General features: G+C 42.5%; 1 gene segment (V, D, J or C); it reads right to left on the reverse strand.

Moving 5' to 3' along the window:
* LOC106995637 (immunoglobulin heavy constant delta-like) overlaps positions 1-16506 on the reverse strand; it is a 727209-nt gene that overhangs the window by 370363 nt on the left and 340340 nt on the right. Inside the window, 1 exon segment of the C gene segment in view lies at positions 1931-1935. Within this exon segment, the coding sequence occupies positions 1931-1935 (5 nt within the window).

Below are 16506 nucleotides of genomic sequence, written 5' to 3' on the forward strand. Positions count from 1 at the left end.
AAATTCGATACTCGGACACGGATCTGGAGATGGTGACTGAGCTCGTGAGGAGTGGGTTAGAATTTGTGCTCCCTCGTGACCTATGCCCCTGATCCACTCCCTTGACTGAGGACTGGCGGATCCAGCTCCAGCAGGAAGCGCTGGCTGTGATGGAGAATCCAGAGACAGCACAGGTGAGGGAGGGGGTCAGTGAGGGCCTCACCAGGCCAATAAATGACCATGAAACACAGTGGTCGGTGTGCACGGGTTCTGGAAAACACACTGAAATTCCTACATACACACATTTTGGTAGGAATGAAGAATTCGCTTTTGTTCAATTTGTGAGATTTCTAGACAATTCAGTAGATTCTGAGAATAAATTCAGGCACATATATGGTAAACTTGCAACCAAGTTAAAAAGAAACTCCTTTTAGGGGAATGGACATTGAATTGTTTTCTTTTACTATAAAGAGGGTGATTTTTCAGAACAGAAGCGAGGCATGATAGCCTAATGGCATCCTAATTCTGCAATCACAGTTATATCTCAGCAGAAATCGGAGGCCGTGGATGTCACCCCTCCTGAATGAGAAAACACCCAAGTCTATAACACTGCCCGTGGCTTCTCCGCAGGCTGAGGTGTGCAGGACCAGCCCCTACCCCACACTCAAGAATACTCAAAGTCTCTGCTCTTTCTGTGGGGGAGGCGAGGCTTAGTGTGTGGAAAGGTCCAAACTTACTCTACTCTACATCTCTGAACATGGACAGAAGCCAAAACATGAAATACATATGGACTCACTCTAGATTCAACCATTCCTCATGAGATAGGCGACTCTATGGTGGGACCCTACACAGAATTAAGGAATAACCCACTGGGGGTAATTGTACAGATTATAATTATTTGCAGACTGCATGCTTGATTCTCTATGTCTCCTGAGAGAAGGAAGCAAAATTATGATTTCTATATAAAAATCCATCAACAGTGCCTTGTCCCTGAGAATGCACCTCCCATTCCTCCAGCATTAGGGAGCCCATGGTCCGGGCACCAGCTGCTGCTCTCTGAGGTCCATCATCCGGTTGGTGCCAAACACACACGTCCTGGAAGCTCGTCCCAGACAGTGACTGGGCGCAGCGGAGATAAAAAGACAGGGCAGCTGCCGAGCACATGGCGGATCCCTGATGGGCACCTAGAGCTCAGGGAGGCCTGATGGCCTTGCCGGACTTAGTTTAGACTATATGGTGGTGGGGGAGCTCCATCAAACTCCCCATTTCTCCCTCACTGCTTGTGAAACTTGAATCCTGGGTGGACAGTGTCCACAGCCTCGCCTGGCCTTCTGTGAACTTTTCTTTCTCAGTGACACCTGCCAGGGATGTTTCGTAATGGTCCTTCCTGTAGTAATAAACTTTACAAACTTAGAACCTCAGTAGCAGGCACATAACTGTAAATGCACAGAGGCTCCCTGGGAAACTGTTAGATGAGAGGAAGCCACAGACCCTGAAGGAGAGCAGCCCTTGACCTCCACCTGCACCTGCCCTGGGGCTGCACCTGCCCTGGGGCTGCACCTGCCCTGGGGCTGCCCCTGCCCTGGGGCTGCCCCTGCCCTCTGTGTATCCTGAGCGCCCCCTGGTGGTTCCATACGCCCCTGCAGGGAGGTTTGTGTCTGGACTCACACTGACCTTCCCTCACTGTGTCTCTCACACAGTAATACACGGCTGTGTCCTCAGCTCTCAGGCTGTTCATTTGCAGATAGAGGGAGTTCTTGGCATTGTCTCTGGAGATGGTGAATCGGCCCTTCACAGAGTCTACATAGTATTTCTCACTTCCATCCTACTTTATGTCAGTCACCCACTCCAGCCTCTTCCCTGGAGCCTGTCGGATCCAGTTCTTCCTGGTGCTACTGAAGGTGAATCCAGAGGCTGCACAGCAGAGTCTCAGGGACGCCCCAGGCTGTACCGAGGCTCCCCCAGACTCCACCAGCTGCACCTCACACTGGACACCTGCAAACATAGAGACACCCTGGTCAGAAACTGCCACCCATATCCACAGTGGATATGCCACCCTTATCCACTGTTTCTCACTCATATTCATGTACATGATCAGTGGGTCCTGAGTGACCCCTGCAGCTGATTTCCTGGCAGCGTTCCTATAAGGAGGTTTGTGTCTGGGCTCACACTGACTTTTCCTCATTGGATCTCTCGCACTGTAATAGACAGCTGTGTCGTTAGCTTTCAAACTGTTTATTTGCAGATACAGCGAGTTCTTGGTGTTTTCTCTGGAGATGGTGAACCGGCCTTTCACGGAGTCTGGGTAGTACGTGCCTCCACCGGTAGGATTAATGTGAGCCCCATTCCAATCCCTTCCCTGGAGCTTGGCGCACCTAGCGCATGCCATAGCTACTGAAGGTGGATCCAGAAGCTGCACAGGAGAGTCTCGGGGACCCCCAGGATGTGCCAAGCCTGCCCCAGACTACACCAGCTGCACCTCACATTGAACACCAGTGGACACAGAGACATTCTGTTAGAAACTGCCACACATCTGCACTGTTCTCTCAGTCGCCTCCACTCACACTCAATATTTCTAGTTCTTCTTGAGTCACCTTTTAGAACGACGAAACCCAGTGCAGCCCCAACTCCATGGCATGTTTTCAATGTTCAGTGCTGATCACTGAGTGGAAGCACCTTGGTATTCCAGGGCTGGGGCTTCCCTCCCAGAGCTGCAGAGTCAGGGCTGGGCTGGTTTTCATCAGCTAAGGGAGGGTCCTATTTTCATGTCTCCTACTGTACAGTGAGCTCTGGGTTGGCATGCCCGGGGAGAGGGGAGGATCAAGAGCAGATGAAAGATTTCCTGGGGGAGATTTACACGGAAAATATTGATGAATAAGATGATTGCGTTTTTTTTCTTCGGTTTATGTGATAAATCACAATCACTGATGTGGGGTGATCAGGCCCAGCACGTCGTGGGGGTGATGAAGTCCAGCGGAGTCAAAGGAATGAGAAAAAGACAGTGAGAGAGAAAGTGTGACCAGGGGACCATCACGAGTGTGGAGCCTGTGAAGGCCCCGAGCTCTGGAAGCCCAGACTATTTCTTGGTGATCAAACAAAGAAACAGGTGGTGAGAATGTAGGGGTCGAAAGGGCAAGCACACAATCTACAGCTGTGATGGTTTAGCATTTATATGGAACATGTTCTGCTACTTGAAATAATGGGAATACAATTCATCTGGGAGCCTAGGAGGGCTAGAAGCAAGGAGCCAGCAAGTCTAGACACATTCCAAAGGCCACGAGGGGTTTTATGCCCTGAGCCCTGGACATTATGTCAGATATGCAAACCCTGCCTCAGCTTTTTTCCCAACACAGCTTTTTCCCAAAATGCCCCCTTCTCTTTTTTGTAAAACCGCCACAGCTATCATTATTACTAGCAAAAAAGGTAGCTTCTTTTAATTGAGCGAGGCAATTGCAGGCTGTGCAGCCCTTAATTGCCGGTTGGTGATCCGGCTTCATTTTTCGTATCCCTTATGCAAAATGGAGTCGCTCTGGTTTGAATGCTTCCCGCATATCTCCCCCCCTTTAACAAGAGAACCCTTCATCCTAGGGGTTGCAGAAGGATGAAGGACCGTCTTCTGTAACTTCTTCATGCTGAATAGGGACAATAATATTCCTGCCAATTAGGATCTCTTGTCTTCAGTGTAGAGAGGAGCTCAGTCAGAAAGCATTGGTCTGTTAAGCATCTATTGTATCTCTGAATCCCAGCAAAGGTAAAACCCTGGCGCTCCAGCAGTTTCTCAGTTTCCTGTGTGGTTTTCTTGATCTGTCCCCATGTTATGGGGGTTGATGTCAGTGTGACTCCCAGTTGGTCCTCGTTCCATCTTCTCATTCAAATTCAACTGGCTCATGGCTCTTACTGGGGGAACCTGTAAGAGCTCTTACTGGGGGAACTGATCAATGGTTGGTATCCATGGGTCCCTCCAGTCTCACATTCCACGGTTGTACACATCTTGAGGGCACCCAAACTGTTCATTCATCTCCTGCAAAAACACAAGCATACCCTCAACCCCACATTAGTAAATCTAGGAAAACAGATGCAAAAACTTCTGTGGCTATAGCCAGGAAGCCATTGGTAATGAGAAACAGGCCCTTTCTAACAGAAGGCACAGAGAAAGCAAATTGAAGCTTCTCAAACCTTCAATTTGCCCTATACAGGTGGGTCCACTAGATGCTGTGGCTCATGATAGATCTTCAGATATTTGGTGGGCACCCACAAAGGCACCTGATGGTCACACCTGGAGAGATACAAGCAAATCCTCTTCCCCATATAATTATCTTTCCTTTTTCCCAGCTCTTTTTATGTGACCATATCTTTTGCTAAGGCCTGCCTGCAGCATTAAGATTAAAGAATGGAATGTTTGTGTATCAGCAAAGACTGCAGACACCAATGTATCCACCCTTTAATTAAAAGACCAAAAGGTCCTGTTGGAGAGAAAAGAAAGAGCATTTTTATCCTTACCTCCCTCCCCTCTATTCCTTTTATATTTGCCCTCTCAGATTTTGATTGGACTTTGAGAGCCATAGCTAATTTCCATAATTCAGAATGTTCTTGTCTGTCCCTACAAATCTCTGGTAGTCTTTGCTAGTCTCTTGTACCTCTTTAGGGCACTGACCTTATATTGCTAGTCTTTACTTTTGTACCTTAAGGTCACTGACCTTATATTGCTAGTCTTTTCCTATCTCTATCTGTCCCTGTGGTACCTGTTAGTTCCTGCAAGTTCCTGTCTTTCCTTACTTATCTCGAATTACTTATCTCTATATCTTCCTGGAAACCTTACCGATAACCCTGGTTAGAGCTCAGAATCCACCCTTTAAGCTTCAGCAAAAGACAAAACAGGGACCCCGGACCCGGCACCAGATTGAAGGGAACAGGAAGTGCTCTCCCCTCCCCAAATCAGGAAAACCAGACCCCGGCCCCTGCAAACTTCAACTCCCCATCAGCATCATCCTCAATGTCCTGCAATGAACTGTTGATCATGGCAATTAACATATTTAGCAAAACAATGACCATTGTAACATTATTGACTTCATAAAGAACATAACCAATGTTTTCAATGAATTTGTGGCTATAGTTGATGACTACTGATTTCACTTCAGAAAGCCCAAAGATAGCCCAGAACAGTGTCTTAAAACTCTCTTAAACTACTGTGAAGGCTTCATTTGGTTTTCCACAAATGCAGTAGGAGTAGAGGTTGAACATTCCAATCATAAAAGCCACAAACACCACAATGAACACATTCAGCCCTGTAGGGGCCAGCCCTACAGGGTCTGTGGGTTTTTCTCCCTGTGTGTGGAGATGAGAGATCATAGAAATAAAGACACAAGACAAAGAGATAAAAGAAAAGACAGCTGGGCCCAGGCGACCACTACCACCAAGACACTGAGACCGGTAGTGGCCCCTATGGCAGGCTGCACTGCTATTTATTGGATACAAGACAAGGGGGCAGGGTAAGGAGTGTGAGCCATCTCCAATTATAGGTAAGGTCATGTGGGTCATGTGTCCACTGGACAGGGGGCCCTTCCCTGTTTGGAAGCTGAGGAGGAGAGCGAGAGAGACAGCTTATGCCATTTCTGCATATCAGAAGCTTTTAGTACTTTCACTAATTTTGCTACTGCTATCTAGAAGGCAGAGCCAGGTGTACAGGATGGAACATGAAAGCGGACCAGGAGTGTAACCGCTGAAGCACAGCATCACAGGGAGACAGGCCTCTGGATAACTGTGGGCAGGCTTGAGTGATGACAGGCCCTCCACAAGAGGTGGTGGAGTAGAATCTTCTCTAAACTTCCCCGAGGTAAGGGAGACTCCCTTTCCCAGTCTAAGTAGCGGGTGCTTTTCCTTGGCACTGATGCTACCACTAGATCATCGTCTACTTAGTAATGGGCATCTTCCCAGACACTGGGGTTACCACTAGACCAGGGAGCCCTCTGGTGGCCCTGTCCGGGCATAACAGGAGGATCACACCCTTGTCTTCTAGTCACTTCTCACCATGTCCCTTCAGTTCCTATCTCTGTATGGCCTGGTTTTCCTAGGTTATGATTGTAGAGTGAAGACTATTATAATATTGGAATAAAGAGTAATTACGACAAACTAATGATTAATGATACTTATAATCATGTCTATGATCTATATCTAGTATAACTCTTGTTATTTGATATATTTTATTATACTGGGACAGCTCATGGGCTCGGGCTCTTGCCTCGGCACCTGGGTGGCTTGCTGCCCACACAGCCCATATCATGCTTGTGTGCTCATTAAATCTGTTTTTCTCTAGGAAAGGCAAGTTAATCATGAAACTGAAGCTTCAAGATGACTATTTGCCGTATGCAAGGCAGCCCATAATTTATTTTTTCCAGGGACTACAACCAACCAGGCCTGTGTGTCAATCTGTAAGCATCCAACAGCAGGTCTACTGTAAAAATAGGTCTTTTGTCAGACACTTGATTAACTCAATATACAGCCTTTCCTGTTGGATTAGTACTACACCAAAGCCTCCTTTTCTTTTCACTGTGCTGCTTCCCAGTTTTATGTAAGGTAACAGCAACAACTGAGGAATTGTTTCTTCTGGGGAGGAAGATCACAGAGCTGAGGAACTAATAACTAATTGAATTTTTCCGATGTAATCAAAAAATTACTCCCATATGCACAGTGACACCTCTAGATCTTTCAAGTAATAGATCAACTGTTCTGGAGGGTAAGGGGTCCCCTAACTCCCATAGAGACCTTTTTTGGTGGTTCTCCAGGAAACAAGGAGATGGGAATTGTGCTGCAAAGGTCTATGATAGCACTGTCTGCTGTGGTGGGGGACAATTGTTGTACATTTGTAAGGGCTCTGGCTGTGCCAGGTACTCCTTGGTTTGTTGAGGGGCTCCAGGTGGGCCCCTCTTCCCATTTCCTGAAAGAGGTTGTCCATCTTTGCTAAATTTAGAATGACACTGACTTGCCCATGATGGCCCTTTTTCACAACGGGAGCATACACTGGGGCTTTTCGGTTGTTTGATGGTGGTAGTTCTTGCCTTTTTTTTTTTTTTGAGATGGAGTCTCGCTCTGCCCCCAGGCTGGACTGCAGTGACCAGATCGCAGCTCACTGCAAGCTCCGCCTCCCGGGTTTACGCCATTCTCCTGCCTCAGCCTCCCGAGTAGCTGAAACTACAGGCGCCCGCCACCTCGCCCCAGCTAGTTTTTTGGATTTTTAGTAGAGACGGGGTTTCACCGTGTTCGCCAGGATGGTCTTGATCTCCTGACCTTGTGATCCGCCCGTCTCGGCCTCCCAAAGTGCTGGGATTACAGGCTTGAGCCTGTTCTTGCCTTTTGACTTCCTTTTCTACATTCCTTGTGTGTCCAAATTGCCCACAATTAAAGTAAGAGCCTGAGAAATGGGGCATATTTTTTCTGACTCTTAATCCAGTTATAGCCTGAGCTAAAAGAGTAGCCTTATGTAAGTTACCTCCAATGCCATTGCAAGCCTTAATATATTCAGCAATATGAGCCTTTCCTCTCAGGTGTCTAATAGCAGTTTGACACTCTGCATTAGCATTATCATATGCAAGAAGCTGTGTTACAACATCTTGAGATGTTTTATCAGTTACAACTTTATACACAGCATCTTGGAGCTGAGCAATAAAAATCAATATATGGTACTTTAGGTCCTTGTCGGACAGACCTGAAAGGATATTTTTCCCCTGTAACATTTGTCCTTTCCCATGCCCATAAACACACAGAGTGCAGCTGAACAATGACAATATTCTCCATTACTGCTTGATTTTCTAATCGACCCCTATTAGGGCCGATTCCCATTAACTGTTCAAAGGAAACCAGCACAGGTGGCTGTGTTTGTGTATTTTCCCTTGCCTGAGTTTGAGCTTCATCAGCACAACAGGTTTTAAACTGGATGAGATGGAGTGAGAACAGATTTTGTCAAAGTATCGCAATCATGTGGTATTAACCTATTATCAAGAGCCACATCTTTTTTTTAACAAAGTTTGCACAAAAGGAGAGTTCGGTTCATATTGACCAATGACCTGCGTGAATACCTTTAACAGCTTAAATGGAAAGGTGGTTCAATTAGAGTAACTGGAATTGCCAAGCTTCAAGGTCTCTGTTGGCTCTAGCCTTTTGAATGGAATTTTGTACAGCACCACCAATTGCTCCAGGTTTTCATGTTGTAACTACAGGAGAAGTTTTGTAGCTGATACATTTTCTTGCCCATTAAGGGGAGAGAGAGGGGGTGGCCATTCACTTAATTCAGCAGGTGGAGCCGATGGACTAGTAAAACATGTATTTTTTTAAATACAAGTTTAAAACATGTATCTTCCTTTTACCTCTGGTTTCTATTCTTCACATTCAGAATCTGAAGTTAGTTTTGCACACTCGTCCTCCTTTTCCTCATCTGAATCTGCCTCATCATTTGTTTGAAATGGCTCAAGAGTTGCCTTTATTAGCGCCCACCTTGACCAAACAGAGTGGAATTTTGCTCCATCTTTACATGCTTTTTAAAAATCTCTGCCAATTCTCTCCCATTCATCCAACTCCATAATCCCTTGTTCCAGGAACCATGGACAAAAACTGCTTTTCTAAAGAGTGATAACATATTCTGAGTACTAACTTTCACTTCCCCTCTTCATAATAACTGTTTTAAGAAATTTAAATAAGCAGAATGTTTGCTTTCACTCTGTCCCATTGTTACCCTGGTTCTGCTGAGCTCTCAGCTTTCCCTCCAAGATTCTTCTAATCATGATCGGGTGTCCTCTGACAATGCATCCTCCAACTTTTACATGTTCTGGCGTTTCTTCACCAGGGTCTTTGTCGCCCCACATTTGGCGCCAGGAATGTTGGGGTAATCAGACCCAACACAAGGTCATGGGGGTGACAAAGTCCGGCGGAGTCAAAGGAATAGAGAAAAAGACAGTTTGAGAGAAAGTTTGACGAGGGAACCATTTCAAGTGTGGAGCCTGTGAAGGCCCCAAGCTCTGGAAGCCCAGACTATTTATTGGTGATCAAACAAAGAAACAGGTGGTGAGAATGTAGGGGTCGAAAGGGCAAGCACATGATCTACAGCTGTGATGGTTTAGCCTTTATATGGAACATGTTCTGCTAGTTGAGATAATGGGAATACAATTGACCTAGGAGCCTGGGAGGGCTGGAAGCAAGGAGCCAGCAAGACTAGACACATTCCAAAGGCCACGAGGGTTTTTATGCCCTGAGCCCTGGACATTACGTCATATATGCAAGCCCTGTCTCGGCCTTTTTCCCAACACTAAGCTTTTTCCCAACACATTGATTTCTCTATGTTTGAGCATGAAATACAACACGGTCATAACAAGAATAAGAACATGTTCTTTGCAGCAGCGTAGATGGATCTGAAGGTCATTATCCTAAGCAAACTAACACAGTAACAGAAAACTACCACTTGTTCTCACTTATAAGTGGGATGTAATCATATTGACTTAAAAAAGAAAACAACACACACTGGGACCTACTCGATTGTGGAGGGTGGCAAAAGGGTGAGAACTGAAAAACTACCCATTAGGCACTACAATTATTACCTTAGTGGCAAAACAATCTGTATATCAAACACACATAACTCACAATTTAACTGTATACCAAACCCTGCACATGTATCCCTGAACCAAAAACAAAAGTTTAAAAACATTTTAGCTAGATGATGATGATGATGATTACTAGGACACCTGAATACACCACAGGCGTTTTAAATGCTCTCCAGAATTTTTTTTTTTAAACAGCATTTTGTTCTTGTTGCCCAGGCTGAAGTACAGTGGCACGAACTTGGCTCACTGAAAACTCTGCCTCCAGGTTCAAGCAATTCTCCTGCCTCAGCCTCCCCAGTAGCTAGGATTACAGGCAGCTGCCACCACATCTGGTTAATTTTTATATTTTCACTAGAGATGGGGTTTCACCATGTTGGCCAGGCTGGTCTCCAACTCCTGACCTTACGTGATGCACTCACTTCACCCTCCCAAAGTGCTGAAAGTACAGGCCTGAGCCACTGCACCTGGCATAGGATTTTTTTTTTTATTTGTGAGTTTTCTGTTAATTTTTAAAGAACGTGAAAAGAGGAAAAACTTAGATTTCTATGACTATATAAGTTAATGTATTTTAAAAGTTTATAGTCACACACAAATACAAACACACACAGCAATGAAACATGTATGTGCAGGGGCAAAAGTGAACACATTTCTGAACACCAAAGCAAGCAACATACATTTGTTTCTAAATTATTCTAATTAATTAATTGATTTGAATTTGTTTGTATTTATAGTTTGTGGTTTTAGTCCAAAATAATATTCTTCTATGAATGTCTGTTTATTCCAATATAAATTAAGAAATATATGTAAGTGTAAGTTTTAGTAAAACATACTGTCACTGCCATTATTGGAAAAGGCATCACTGAAATATACAATGGTATACCTTATATATTATGGCTTGTTTCTCATTTTTGCTAGCAGCATACTTTTTAAATACATGTAATAATACATTATACATTATAAATAAATGTAGTAATCAATAAGGCAAACATCTCTATTAAAATTTTATTACACAATTTGTTGAAATAACATTGCATTTAAAAAAATTGTCAGCTTTTTCCAATTTAAATTACATTTAAATATTAAATTAAATTAAAATATTAAGTATTAAATTTAAAAGAAAACTTTTTCAAATTTAAATGTTTTTTATTCTGCAATTGTTTTACATGAATTTTTAACATAAACTCTATATGTTGTTTATTTGACAATATTCCTGCATGCTAGAGAATATCCATTAATATAGAACTAACATCAGCCCAGGGTTCCCAGGATTCACTCACAATGGCAGCTTGCTAGAGGGTGGTCAGAAAGTGTGCGAACACAATAGGGATTTGGGCTTTATCATCCAAGCCCTAGTGAGCCCCAGGGCTGAGCACACATGGGGCAGCAGGAGCTGCAGAGCCCACTGTTTGGTACATAAGGAAGGGGGATGGAATGGGGTGCTGTCTGTTGGACCCTGGAAAACGGTGAGGAGAGCAGGGAGTCTGCAGGTAGATGAGCATATTCTAAGGACTGTTACCTACCCATACTTGGTTGGCTTCAGTGATCATGAAGGGAAGGGAACTGATTCACCAGACATGGATGAGACAAAGTAAATGGACTTGCTGATTCCTTGAGTGGAAACTGAGGAATATAAAAGGTGTGAACAGAAGAAGGGAAGGTGGAGAAATAGACTGAGGGTCAGAACCCCGAAGCCACCAAAGTGGAAGACAGAAGCCCTTAAAGTGATGTTTCATCTCTATAAACAGCAGATGAAAGGAAAATAAACTCAACACATTCATATGCTGAGTTATTGGTAGAAAAGCATTCAAAATAGTGTGACTGACACAGTGCAGAAAACAGAACTCTGTCTGTGGAAATAGCTTAAACATACACAATTTCTCCATTTCTAATTTACTTAGATATTATTGCTATTATTATTACAAAAATATAAAGAATTACAAGTTTAATTGAATTCTAGTTCTAAGTTAAGATTTTGTAGGCGAGAGAAACATACATTCCAAGGAAGAAATGGCAAGAGATCCTGGGAAGACTTTTGCTTCACCAGGTAAGAAATCACAAGGTCTAAAAAAACAAACACACCGTCCCCAAGCACTTGATAGAGAGCTGCCTCTCAAGAAAACTCTTGTGTCCTGAGAGCCTCCTGGTGTCCTGAGCGCCCCCTGGTGTCCTGAGTGCCCCTGGTGGTTATGAATGTCCCCTGGTTTCCTTAGTGGCCACCTGGTGGTTCTGATTCCCCTGGTGTCCTGAGTGCCCCCTGCTGGTTGTCAGCACCCCCTGGTGTCCTGTGTGCCCCCTGGTGGTTCTGAATATCCCCTGGTGTCCTGAGCACCCCTGATGGTTGTGACCATCCCCTTTTGTCTTGAGCACCCTCTGGTGGTTCTGAGCGTCCCCTGGTTTCCTGAGCCTCCCCTGGTGTCCTGAGTGCCCTCTGGTGGTTCTGAGTGGCCCCTCGTGTCCTGAGAACCCCCCTGTGGTTATGAGCACCCCCTCGTGGTTCCTGAGCACCCCCTGGTGTCTCCTAAGCCCTCCCTGGCATCCGCGTCACCCCATTGTGGTTCTGAGCAGTGCCTACCACACAGTCCCCTTCTGTCTCTCTGCAGGGAGGTTTTTTGTCTGGGTTCACACAGATGTCTCCTATCTCTCTAATAGTAATACACAGCCTTGTTCTCAGATCTCAGGTTTGTCATTTTGAGGGACACTGTGCTCAGAAGGGTATCCCTGTAGAAGATGAACCTTCTTTATATCAATGGAGGGTACCACTAACAAATTTCCCTTGAAACACTCACTGTTCCGCCCACCCCAACCTTTGTCCTGAAGCCTGCTGGGCTGAGCTCATGCTAGAGTCAATGAATTTGAATCCAGAAGCTTTGTAAGGAAAGCTCTGAGAATTATTGGGCTGTGCCATTTCTCTCCCAGATTCCACCAGTGAACTTCATGTAGGACTCTTACAAACAGAGGGAACAGGCTGAGAAACAGCCACAGCTGCATTGATCCACAGGGAGCTTGCCTCTGAGATTGATTAAAAGGGAAGCCCAGATCACCACAGACCCTAAGGTGTGGACACTGAGGAAGGGCAGAGACATCAGGTGGCTTCCCACCAGGACCTTTGAGGAGAGGGAATTAGCTTCATTTTATGAGTGTGGGGTGGCACGTTTACACCTCTTTCTCCTCTTTCTCCCCGTGGATAACTGTGCACTGCTCAGCAGGGCACATCCCTCTGCCTCTAGATTTCAGGGAGTGCAGGGTCAAAGAATCTCTGGAACTGGGTGCTCTAGCTTAATTTTCCCCTCACTCTTTTATTTTTCTCTAATGTGAACCTGGCTTAGATATTTTTATGGTATCAACCTTCATCAACAAGTAAGTCAAGGAAGTACATGAAAAGGAAGTGTTGGGAAGTGTTAGTTAGTACATGAACAGGAAGCAATTTGCATGTCTCCTGCTTTAGAGTCAGTTCTGGGGTGAAATTCCTGAGGAGAGAGCAATGCCCACAGTAGATAAGAGTGTCATTTGTAGCATTTGGAAATACATAATTTTCCACTCTGTCCTTAAGCAACTATGGATCTTTTTTGTTACTTTAGATTCATTTTAATTTTTTATAAATTGTAGAAATAGATTCATACTTTGTGCACTTGTACGTGTTGGCTTACTTTAGCATAATTTTTGTGAATAAAACAATGTTGTTTTGTGGATCAAAGTTGTGTTAGTGTTCTCCAGAGAAATAGAACTAATATAAAATATGTATATATAAAAATAGTTTATTAGAAATAATTTTCTCACACAACTACAAGACAAAAATTCCATGATAGGCTTTCTACAAGCTTGGGAAGAGAGAAACTGGTAGTGGCTCAGTCTGAGTCCAAAAGTCTCAAAACCAGAAAAGCCAACAGGGCAGCCTTTAGTCTCTGGCCGAGGGCCTAAAAGACCTCAGCAAGCCCGTGGTTCAAGCTCCAGGGTCCAACCACCAAAGAGCCTGAAGTCTTATGTCCAAAGGCAGGGGGAGTGGAAAAAAACAGCCAGTATGGAAAACAAAACAAACAAAACAAAAACATAAGGTGAAGCAAGCAATGTTATCTCATCTTCTTCCACCTGCTTTATCCTAGCTGTGCTGGCAGCTGATTAGATGATGCCCAACCACATTGAGGCTGGGTCTTCTTCTTGCAGTCCAGTAACTCAAATGTCAGCCTCCTCTGGCAACACCCCCAGAGACATACTCAGAATCAATACTTTTTCAGCCTCCTGGGCACCCTTTAATCCAATCAAGATGACAACTAATATTAACTATCACTAGCCTACCCCTTGTCAACTTAGCACCTTACACATCACCTAAAATCATGCTTGATCTCCAAATAAAGACAGTAATAAGGTCATAATTATGCTTAACATAATACATCTATCCTTCATACAACTGAAAGTGCACTAATCCTTAACCTAGATGTCACTACATAAAGTTAACAACATTCAAATACTGATATTAAGTGAACAAATCTTATGTTGTATGATAAAGAAAATAGTAATATAGTCAAGCTATTTTCTTAGTATAGTTATATACTTGCACAAATTATTCTTAACAAAATAAGGAGGAAATGCTCATGACAGTTACAGTCCTCATTTCTGCAACTGGTCACATGGTCATACCTGTTACTGATAACTACCTTCTTCTACTGCCCATTCTGCATTTTATTTGCCTTCACTAAGTAACTTGGCTGGTCATGTTTTGTTTTTACCTGGTAAAGTGACCCAAACTTTTATTCCTAAAGAATCTGGGCCATTTGTATTCCAGTCTTCAATGGGTTGTTGTAGTTTCCCATTGACTTTAATCACATGGCAAAGTAATACTAAGAGATGCCCTAAGGAATCTCCTGTATTCCAGACATTATGTTTCTTACCTGCATTGTGGAGTAGTAGTCTGATTTCATCTTGATAGTCCGGGTCAATCAACCCAGCCATACACATTATAGAGATGTTTTTTCCAATTTATGTAAATGCATGTCTTTGGAATTTTGTATGGGATTTTATTGAATCTGTAAATTAGTGTGAATATATTCACGATATAAGTTCCTCTAACACATGAACATAAGGTAGCCTTCCATTTTTTTTTCAATTTTAATCAATAAATTGTAACTTTCATTGTGTGGATTTTTTATCCTGTTAAATTTATTTCTGTAACGTTTATTTTATAAATTATAAGCTGTCCTAATTATAATTGTTTTCTTGATTTTAATTTTGAATAAAAATTTCTTAGTGTATACAAAAGATATTATTGTAGGTTGATTTTTTAAAATTTCAATAGCTTTTGGGTTAAAGGTGTTTTTTAAAAGTTAGATGGATAAATTACATAGTAGTAAATTCTGAGAGTTTAATAGACTCATCACCTGAATAGCGCACACTGTATCTAAAATGTAGGTAATTTCTCTGTAGTCTCTCACCTATTCTTTCCCTTCTGAGTCTCTAGAGTCCACTAAATTACTCTGTAGGCCTTTGCAAACTCATAGCCTAGCTCCCAGTTATAAGTGAGAACACATGGTTTTTGGTTTTCTACTCCTGTGTAACTTCACTTAAAATAATTGTCTCCAGCCTCATCCAAGGTGCTGCAAAAGACATTATGTCATTCCCTTTAATGGTTAGTAATATTCCATGGTGTCTATATGCCATGTTTTCCTTATGAACTCATTAGTGAATGGACACTTAAATTGGTTCCACATCTTTTCAATTTTGAATTGTGCTGCTATAAACATACATATACACGTGTCTTTTTCATATAACGACTTTGTCTTTTTCATATAATGACTTTGTTTTTTTGGGGTAGATAGCCAGCGGTAAGGTTATTGGATCAAATAGTAGATCTACTTTTTTGCTTTTTAAGTTACCTCAATACTGTTTTCCATAGAGGTTGTACTAAATTACATTTTCAGCAGCAGTGTACAAGCATTCCATTTTGTTTTTTGACTTTTTATAATAGTCATTCCTGGAGGATAAGGTGGTATTTGATTGTGGTTTTAATTTATATTTTCCGATGATTACGATGTTACATAGGTTTTCATATGTTTGTTGGCCATGTGTATATATTCTTATGAGAAATATCTATGTATATCCCTTGTCCACTTTTAAATGGAATTATTTGTCTCTTTCTCAGCAACTTAAGTCTTGTGTAGATTCTGGATATGAATCTTTTGTCAGATGTATAGTTTGCACATATTTTCTCCCATTCTGTGGGTTATCTTTTCACTCTGTTGACTATTAATTGTGTTGTGCAAAAGCATTTTAGTTTAAATAGATTCCATAAATGTTTGTTTTTGTTGCATTTGCTTTTGGGGTCTTAGCTATAAATTCTTTGCTACCCTGATACCTAAAAGTGTTTTTACAATATTGCTTTCTTAGATTTTTAATGTCTTATAATTAAGTATCTGACTCATCTTGAGTTGATGTTTTATATGGTGACATATAGAAAGACAGTTTTATTGTTTTATGTGTGGTTTGCTAATTTTCCCAGTTAAACAAAGTGCCTATTTTCCAATTTATATATTTATATGCTTTGCAAAACATCAGTTGGCTAAATATTTGGCTCTATTTCTAGGTTCTCTATTTTGTTACAATGATCTATGTGCCTACTTTTGTTTCAATAACATGTTATTTTGGTAACTTTAGCCTTGTGGTATAATTTGAGGTTTAGTAATGTGATGCCTCAATTTTTAAATTAGGATTTCTATGGCTATTTGGGATCTTTTTTGTTTCATATAAATTTTAGCATTTTTAAAAATTCTGTAAAATAATAATGCAGGTATTTTCATAAGAATTGCATTGAATCTGCAGATTGCTTTGTGCACTATGGTCATTTTCATAATATTCATCCTTTCAATCATTGAGTATGGGGTGCATTTACATTGTTCATGTCATCTGTGATTTCTTTCAGCAGCGTTTTGTAGTTCTCCTTGCAGAGATC

Source organism: Macaca mulatta, chromosome 7 (genome assembly GCF_049350105.2).
Source record: "Macaca mulatta isolate MMU2019108-1 chromosome 7, T2T-MMU8v2.0, whole genome shotgun sequence".
Lineage (NCBI taxonomy): Eukaryota > Metazoa > Chordata > Mammalia > Primates > Cercopithecidae > Macaca > Macaca mulatta.